The following is a 9,460-nucleotide window of genomic DNA, read 5'->3' as shown; positions in this document are numbered from 1 at the left end:
CGCACGGCACGTGCGTGGTGCTAGCACAGGACGCACTGGGCTGTGCACGCGTACTGGCGATACAGTACGTAGCTCCGCATAACACGGAGCCTGCCCAGTCACACGCCTCCTCGCGTGAGTACGGGGAGTTGGCTCTGCTCTAACACTAGGCTCCGCCAACCACCCTTTTAGCCCTCCAAAAAAAAATTATTGGGGCTGTCTCTCGGGCTTCTTCCTCGGCCGGCGCCTTCCGCGTTGCCGCTGCTCCTCTCTATACCGCGCCTCCACTGTCTCCTCCCAAGGACGGCGATCCATCCCGGCCTGAATCTCCTCCCAAGTCCAGGATCCCTTACCGTCCAGGATCTCCTCCCAGGTCCAGGCTGTCTGCTCCTGGACACGCTGCTTGGTCCTCGTTTGGTGGGATCTTCTGTCACGTTCGCTTACAGACGGGTCAGACCAAGGCGCAGCTTGATATGCATACATGTTTATTTAAAGGAATAAACAACCGACAAAACAACAAAACGAACCGTGAAGTCCAAGGCAGCACAACACAACATACCTTAACTGGAACAAGATCCCACAACCCACTAGTGCCAATAGGCTGCCTAAGTATGGTCCCCAATCAGAGACAATGAGCAACAGCTGCCTCTGATTGGGAACCACACCGGCCAACATAGAAATACACATACTAGAAAACCAACATAGAAATACACAACATAGAACATACACACCCTGACTCAACATATACGAGCCCCCTGAGTCAGGGCGTGACACATTCTTAAATGGAAGAAGTTTGGAAACACCAAGACTTCCTAGAGCTGGCCACCCGGCCAAACTGAGCAATCTCTGCAGCACTCCACCAATCAGGCCTTTATGGTAGAGTGGCCAAACGGAAGCCACTCCTCAGTAAAAGGCACATGACAGCCAGCTTGGAGTTTGCCAAAAGGCACTTAAAGGACTCTCAGACTATGAGAAACAAGATTCTCCGGTCTGATGAAACCAAGACTGAACTCTTTGGCCTGAATGCCAAGCGTCACGTCTAGAGGAAACCTGGCACCGGTGATGCATGGTGGTGGCAGAATCATGCTGTGGGGATGTTTTTCAGCGGCAGGGACTGGGAGACTAGTCAGGATCAAGGGAAAGATGAACGGAGCAAAGTACAGAGAGATCCTTGATGAAAACCTGCTCCAGAGCGCTCAGGACCTCAGACTGGGGCGAAGGTTAACCTTCAAACAGGACAACGACCCTAAGCACACAGCCAAGACAACGCAGGAGTGGCTTCGGGACAAGTCTCTGAATGTCCTTGAGTGGCCCAGCCAGAGCCAAGGACTTGAACCTGATCGAACATCTCGGGAGAGACCTGAAAATAGCTGTGCAGCGACACTCCCCATCCAACCTGACAGAGCTTGAGAGGAGCTGCAGAGAAGAATGGGAGAAACTCCCCAAATACAGGTGTGCCAAGCTTGTAGCGTCATACCCAAGAAGACTCACGGCTGTAATCGCTGCCAAAGGTGATTCAACAAAGTTCTGAGTAAAAGGGTCTGAATACTTATGTAAATATGATATTTCAGTTTTGTATTTTTTTTATAAATTAGCAACAATTTCAAATAACACGTTTTTTCTTTGTCGTTATGGGGTATTGTGTGTAGATTGATGAGGGGACAAAAACAATTTAATCCATTTTAGAATAAGGCTGTAACGTAATTTTTTTTGTTGAAAAAGTCAAGGGGTCTGAATACTTTCTGAATGCACTATAGATTACTTCAACGGTCGGCCATCTTGGAGGCTGTCTCTCCAGTTCTTATTATAGCTCAATGGCTTCAGTGCACTATCAAATACAGTACAGTATGAAGATAGTTAGAAACTGCTTCTCCAATTGTCAAAACTGTTGGTCGCTAAATCCGGAGAAATGACGGACCATGTAAAAAACTTTGGTCACTAAATCCGTCTAGAAGGACCACATAAAAATGGTTGGCTGGTATGCCCTCAGCCGTTTGAGCGGTCGGCTGTGAATGCCCTCACCCGCTATATACTTATTTTTATTTTATATTTTCAGACGCTCTTATCCAGAGCGACTTACAGTTAGTGAGTGCATAGATTTTCATACTGGCCCCCCGTGGGAAACGAACCCACAACCCTGGCGTTGCAAGCGCCATGCTCCACCAACTGAGCTACAGGGGACATATACTTATAACTGATTGGTTTGATTCTGCCCTCTGTAGTGCTGTCTGGTTAGAACATGATGTTGAGGCCCATCACTGTACTCTTGATTGTCTTCACCACACACACACACACACACACACACACACACAGACACACACACAGACACAGCTGTTTCCATTTGAGAATGTTTATATGATTTTGGTAATCCGAATGACTTGGAATCTTATTGTTGTGGTTATTTCGATGCACACACAGCATTCAGACATTCGTGTTAATGTCGACAATAAAAAGTCCTCAGAAACATGCTTCTTCTCCCTTTGGACGACGATAACACTCTGACCTGAGTGGGTGGGTGCAGTGTCCAGATGCGCATTTCCAAGCGCTCTGATTGGTTGGGAATGGCAGGGCAATGATGGGTGAGGGATAATTTAGGGAGGCTGAGCAGCCAAACGAACGGGATTTAAGGGAAACTGAAGGGACTGTGAGGGAAAGTTAGGTAGAGAGGAGAGGAGCAGGACGGCCTATTTTACACCAATAGAAAATCCCGATCACGCTTGTAGGCGATGACATGGCGATGTTGGCTAGCTAAGCTCATGCGCAGAAACATGTCATCGTGTCTAACCAATGATGTGTATAAACCCTGGATTGCTGATGCTATGTATTGGTCATTGAGATGCTTTGAAGCCACCGGTCGGCCATATTGGCACTCCCCAGTAGGAGCAGGAATTAATGGAATTTTACAGTATTGAAATTAAATGTTAAGGACTAAATTACATGTATTTAAGAAATGCTTTGTAATGGGGACAGTAACATTAGTACTCTATAATAATAATAAGTCATTTAGCAGACGCTCTTATCCAGAGCGACTTACAGGAGCAATTAGGGTTAAGTGCCTTGCTCAAGGGCACATCTATTACTGTTTCTGGCACAACGCTCTTAACCACTAAGCTACCTGCAGCCCTGGTATACTTCAAGATTTGATTTGTATATTTTATATTTTTCATGTTTAGCTAACATAATATATTTTAAAAGTATGCATTAAGGTGTCTGTAATATAATAAACATGTCAAAAACGAATCTAGACATTAATACATGTATTTCTATAGCTTCCAAAATATTTTTATTTTCAACGGAGGAGGAGTACCAAGATGGCTGCGCGGTGGCTTCAATACAGCACCCACTATCAGTTATCATTGGGTCTAACGGGGTTTCACTAGTTACCACAGCCACAAAGTCTAAATTAGCAATATCGTAAAAATTCATAAAAACAAAAATATGCTTTTTGGTCTTAAGTTTAGGTTAGAATTTGTAGGTATCTCGCGCCGAACTACAAATGTGCATGCTGTCAAATCAAAGGCACAAATCAAAGGCACACTAAGTTTGTCACTTTCACGAGGTTGGAGTAATAACATGTTCAACTACTTAAGACATTGGCTCGAATGTAGGTTGTGCTTTTAGATTTCAAGAAAATTAACAAATAAGGAATAATTTTTCACTTCTCTCATAGGCTCATTGACTTCTCAAACTCCCGGGATGGTCTGCTTCACAAGGGTTCCCGAAAGTCTCACGATGTTGTGCCTCTGGGTTTAGAAACTCTGTGGCGCTATTGAGGCTTCTCATAGGAATGAATGGTGTCACGTGATCAAGGGCTTTGTCCATTTATGTATGCAGTCATTGGTCTGTGCTATGTCCTCTGCTAGACAGTTGCGAAAGTGATGCCTGGTCAAACATTTCTTGCTAGCCATCAAGGAGAGACGTTTGATTAGATGGCTTTAAAGCGCCATCTACAGCCAATAAATAGTAAAATGTCCTCTTCAACGTCACGTATATAGGCGTTCCAGGTAGGTAGTCTTTATTAGAGTCACGCTGCGCAGTTGATCACATTTCACAACGCCTGGAGGAGTGTTTAACGTGTCAGGAACAACATAAATATAATAAAGCAATCTTCTCAGATGTGCTCAGAAGATTTCTGTCATATTGATGTGGTTCCTGATAAGTGTGTGTGATGATGAAGTGATCATCTGCGCAGCGCGACCACCTGGAACGCAGCCAAGATTAGTGAGTAAATTCTGTAATTGTGGAAAACTCGCGAGAGGATCCAGCTGATTTCTTTAAGAGACGTCTGGAAACGGTGTATCAGGATTTTGTGGCCATTTACGCAGATGGTTCAAAAGATCCAAGGACAGGATGTACTGGGTCAGCATTTGTAGTGCAGGAATGTGGGGTGGAAGTTAGGAAACGTATTACAGATCATCTGGCTGGATATACGGCAGAGTTGATGGCCATACTGTTGGCCTTGCAGTGGGTGGAGGAAGTCAAACAAGACAGAGTAGTTATTTGGTCTGATTCATGTGCAGTGTTAATGAGTCTCCAGTCCTTTAGGTCACGAAGCAGACAATACCTACTTTATGAGGTGCTACAAACCTATGGCAGGATTAAACAGATAGGTATTCAGATAAGATTTACTTGGGTCCCAGCCCATGTGGGGGTGGAGGGGAACGAGGCAGTAGAAGAACAGGCTAAACAAGCACTAGTAGTGGGGATGTTGAAGTTTCAATGAGCAAGGCAGAGGCAAAAATACTGATATATACAGTGATGGTGCAGAGATGGCAGGAGCAGTGTAATAGAGATAATAAGGGAAGGCATTTATTTCAAGTACAGAGGAAAGTCGGGGAGGACGGTAGGAAGTGACAGAAGAGAGGAGGCTCTTTTTTTTACAATATTAAGGGTGGGACACAGCCAGTTGAATAAGACATTAAATGTGATAGGAAAGCATCCAACAGGAAAGTGTGATTATTGTCAGGAAACAGAGACCGTGGAGCATGTATTGCTACAGTGTGGGCAGTATCAGAGGGAAAGAGAGAGGATGAGATCTAGTATGAAGGAGAAGGGGATACAGGAAATTAGTTTAAAGAGTATATTGAGTAGAACGTCATTAGATATAGTCTCAAATATTTTGTTATCTTTTTTATGAGAAACAGGGCTGGCAGGTAGGATTTAGTTTCTCCCAGTCTCTGGCCCCCACTCCAGTACAGTAGGTGGCGGTAATGCACCATAACGTTGGATGCCAACCGCCGATAACCCACACTGAAGAAGAACTCGCGCGAGCTCATTGGGAGGAACGGTACTTCATCATGGCAGGCAAGTTGGTGTTAGAGGGAAAAATAAGTATTATAAGCTTTCTTTTAGGACTGGGTGTTGTTATAATTCCTCTTATTAGAACATTCGCAGGACATCTTGACTGGGTATTCGACTATCTCACTGGAGTGAGGGGGAAAATAGCTATTGCTGTGTACATCGCTATTATCAATGGCTTCTTGCTTATCATATACAAGGGACCTCTATATAAGGTAAGAGCTAGCTAACTAACGTCTGAAAGAAGATGGCTAGCTGTAACGTTAGCTAAGCTACTTAGATAGCTAGCCATCTTGAGTTCAGTTTTATTTGCCAAAACGGCAGCCAGCTAGCTAGGCATTAGCTATCTAAATTATCATTACATTTTCATTGCCCCTCTTCTTCCTAATATGTTGAGCTAGCTAGCTGGCTAATCCTATTATCTGAATTGGATTGAGACAGCTGTCACCTTGATTGGCTAAAGATAGAGCCCTAAACTGTAAATTAGATAACACTATTGAAGTTAGTTAGATATGCTATGCCTAAGATTATGTTATTGTGTTAGCTATTGATTTGGAGCCAGCTTTCTACTTGTATAGTTAGATAACTAGCTAGTTTCACAAGTTACATTTACATTATTTAGCAGACGCTCTTATCCAGTTGAAGGTAGAAATGTTACATAAGCTTACTCTTCTTTCTCCCAGGTTGCTGTGCGAGCCTGCTTCCTTGGCTTTACTTTTGGGTGTGGCTTGATCATAAGCTTTTCCCAAACCACATGGACACACTTTGGCTGGTAAGCATCCAATAACTTCTTGCAAAATGTTTCTTAAACAGAACGAAATGGGGAGGTACCTACCTGCGTTTGTCCAATAGAAACTCTAGTTTTGCTCTGTTTGCTTCCGTTTGGTTCTTAAACGGTAAACGGTTTCCGTAATGAATACACCCCTGTACATGCTCTCTCCTCTTTCTCTCTCTCCCATGCACTCTGGGCTTGTTCGATATTACAGGCGACTGCTGACTGACAGATCTACAAAGAACCTTGTATCATAAATAACAACTCATTATTATTTGTAGATCAGTCAGTCACAATTTACCCATGATACATTACGGTTTTGATCCTCTCGAACACTGCCTCTCTCTCTCACGTACACACACACACACACACACACAATACTAACCGTTAGTTTGATACCTGTTATGCATAGTTCTCAGTCAATGCATGTCTTTGCAGGTACATGTGCTCCTTGTCTTTCTTCCACTACTCCGAGTACCTGGTGACGGCCATCATTAACCCCCGCAGCCTGTCTCTGGACTCATTCCTTCTCAACCACAGTGTGGAGTACACCGTGGCTGCTGTGTCCTCATGGGTGGAGTTCACCATAGAGAAGCTCACTGTCCCAGGTCTGTCCTTCATACCACACTTGGGCTCAATGGGAAAGTTCCAGCCTGACTACATTGCTGGCGTTGCATTGCATCAACCAATGATTGTGTGCCACGTCATCAACTGCAGTCGGGCAGGCTTCTACGATGTAGTCAGGCTGGAACGCAGCCAATAACTTTTCAATGTCTCAGTTGAAATGGGCATGACAGGTAGCTTAGTGGTTAAGAGCATTGTGCCAGTAACCGAAAGGTTGCTGGTTCTAATCCCCGAGCTGACTAGGTGAAAAATCTGTTGATGTGCCCCTGAGCAAGGCACTTAACCCTAATTGCTCCTGTAAATTGCTCTGGATAAGAGTGTCTGCTAAATGACCCAAAAAAAACAAAAAACAAAAAACGTTGTCACAATAGGAGTTAAATGTCTCAATAGGCTGTGAATTTTGTGTCTCAGAGCTGAAGCAGCTGAGCTGGCTCAGCCTGGTGGGTCTGGTGATGGTGCTGTGTGGGGACTTCCTGCGTAAGTCTGCCATGCTGACGGCCGGCTCCAACTTCAACCACATCGTCCAGAACGAGAAGGCCCAGAGCCACGTGCTGGTCACGGATGGGGTCTACGCCTTCTTCAGGCACCCCTCCTACGTGGGATGGTTCTACTGGAGCATTGGCACACAGGTACCGGCCTATTCTGTCAATAGCTAAGGAAACTCTTGAATGGCACAGCATGGGTTGCAAAATTCTGGAAATGTTCCCAGAATTCCCAGATTTTTCAGAAATCCCAGTTGAATTATTCCTTGAATCAGGAGGGAAGAAACAGGAAATCCGGAATCTTCCAACTGTAATTTCTGGAAATCCTTGCAATCTTGGGAAAGTTACCAGAATATTGCAACCCTTGTCACAGCAATATTAGCATGCAGGCTAATATATAAGCTAAACTCTGTTCCCTTTTAAGAATCCAGACATGTTTGTTTCTTAAACATGTTCCAGTCAAGCCCATTAACACTGATTTCACTTTTCTGTGTCCAATGTTCCAGGTGATGCTGTGCAACCCTGTCTGCATCGCGGGCTACACTATGGCAAGCTGGCGCTTCTTCCGTGAACGGATCGAGGAGGAGGAGCTTTCTCTCATCCATTTCTTCGCAGAGGACTACCTGGAGTACAAAAAGAAGGTGGGCACCGGCCTGCCCTTTATTTCAGGCATCCGCATCAACAGCTCCTAGGTGTGAGAGATGGGTCCTGGACGTATGAACATGGCAGGCAGACAGACAGACAGGCACTGTGAGGTGCAGCCGTGGTCAGCGTACTGTGGATTAGCCCCTGTGGTCGCCCGCCCTGGGGGGCCTAAAGCTCACGGAGACTGACACCTATAAGTGTGGTAAAGAGCTCCCATCCCCATACCACCCCCAAGGCCTGAGTAGACTCACTCAAAAGGAAACTACACCCCCCATACATTCAACCACCTCTCTGTTTTCTGTCTTTTGTTTGGTTAAATTGACTACTAGAGACTTGAGTTTGTATTTTTCTTTAATCTCCAATGTTCTGCTAAAGGCTCCCATTTCCGTGTTTTCCTTAGGGAAGAGTTTAGTTTTTTAAGGCCAGGCACCACACCCTAATAGGTTATTCCCCCCCCCCCTTAATCATATCACAATCAACTTTTACCAGTTGAATGTGGACATGAATATAATACATTTTTGTATATCACTTATATATTTTCCTGAAACATTGTATGCAAATTAGGTTATACCATTAAATATTTGCATATAACACAAATACATTTTCCAGGACTGAACTTACAAATAGCCGATTGTGTCATCTAGAAGATACTTTTTTTTACAACATATCAACAATTCCCTATGTATAAATCTGGAGAATACATCTCTGGATAACCACACCAAATTTGGTAAATGCAGATGCTTTTGAGGCTGAGAAAAATAAATTGGCGTTTGGGAAGAGTCTGATTTTCAGGAAATGGCAGTTAGACAAGGACACTGAATTAGGACTACCAAACACTATTTACAACCAATCACCATATCTTCAAAGTAACATTCTCTATGAAATGTACTTTTAAGTGATGTGTGATTCAATGTAGCTTTCAATGGATGTATGTCCATTTAAAAGTGTTTACAATTTATGAGATTTTGATGACATTAGTATGATAAACTAACAAGAATATTTTCATAAAGCTTTTGAAATTTTTATTTTTCACTTAAATTTTTTTTTTTTAATTAATGGACCAAAATTTATAAGTTCTTACAACAATTTCATTTTAGCCTGTGGTACCTGGCCTTAAGTGGATGCTGAATTGATTTTAGCTTGGGTTACTGAATCAGAAGTGCTGTAATGAGCCTGGTTGAGTTTCTGCTATTCCTTGTTTGTCTGGCATATCACAGAGTCATCATTATTAGGCCTCAGCGTTGACATCAGAATGGTTTTACACAATATTAGGGATGCAGACAGGGATCTAAAGTGTGACCCAATTTGGTTGGATATGCAACAAAATATTTTGCTGTGCGACCTGCAGTTTTAATTTGTGAGCACCAGTGGAAAAAAACAAAATATATCAATATTTTTATAACAATCGTTGTAATGATAAGGCTTCGCTGTACCGTTGTTTCCTGGGCGCAGATTCGTTAGCTTGCACCTTTACTACAGCGAAAATTGCTTGTTTCTAACACAAACAGTTCAAAAGATCTGATCCATATCAGAGATACTTTTGAGATGGGAAACTCCATTGGAATCGTATTTACGCCCATTGTGTACGTTGCCCATGCGTCGTCAATGGGCCGCACGGTGCATTCTGGGACAAGAACATAAAAAAATGTCAGGTTGTGCT

At 43.6% G+C, this 9,460-nt stretch overlaps 1 protein-coding gene across 1 annotated transcript; it reads left to right on the top strand.

Annotated features, from left to right (window-relative positions):
• The first annotated feature begins 5,248 nt into the window (after positions 1 to 5,248).
• LOC121546556 (protein-S-isoprenylcysteine O-methyltransferase-like) lies at positions 5,249 to 7,883 on the top strand. Its single transcript, XM_041857809.1, has 5 exons — positions 5,249 to 5,492; positions 5,961 to 6,049; positions 6,488 to 6,657; positions 7,085 to 7,302; positions 7,662 to 7,883. The coding sequence occupies exons 1-5, from the start codon at positions 5,277 to 5,279 to the stop codon at positions 7,845 to 7,847; spliced, it is 879 nt and encodes a 292-aa protein (XP_041713743.1). The 5' UTR covers positions 5,249 to 5,276; the 3' UTR covers positions 7,848 to 7,883.
• Positions 7,884 to 9,460: the final 1,577 nt, after the last annotated feature.

This window comes from Coregonus clupeaformis, chromosome 30 (genome assembly GCF_020615455.1).
Source record: "Coregonus clupeaformis isolate EN_2021a chromosome 30, ASM2061545v1, whole genome shotgun sequence".
Lineage (NCBI taxonomy): Eukaryota > Metazoa > Chordata > Actinopteri > Salmoniformes > Salmonidae > Coregonus > Coregonus clupeaformis.
Note: the sequence above shows the minus strand (reverse complement) of the source record. Positions and strands in the feature narration are given on the sequence as shown.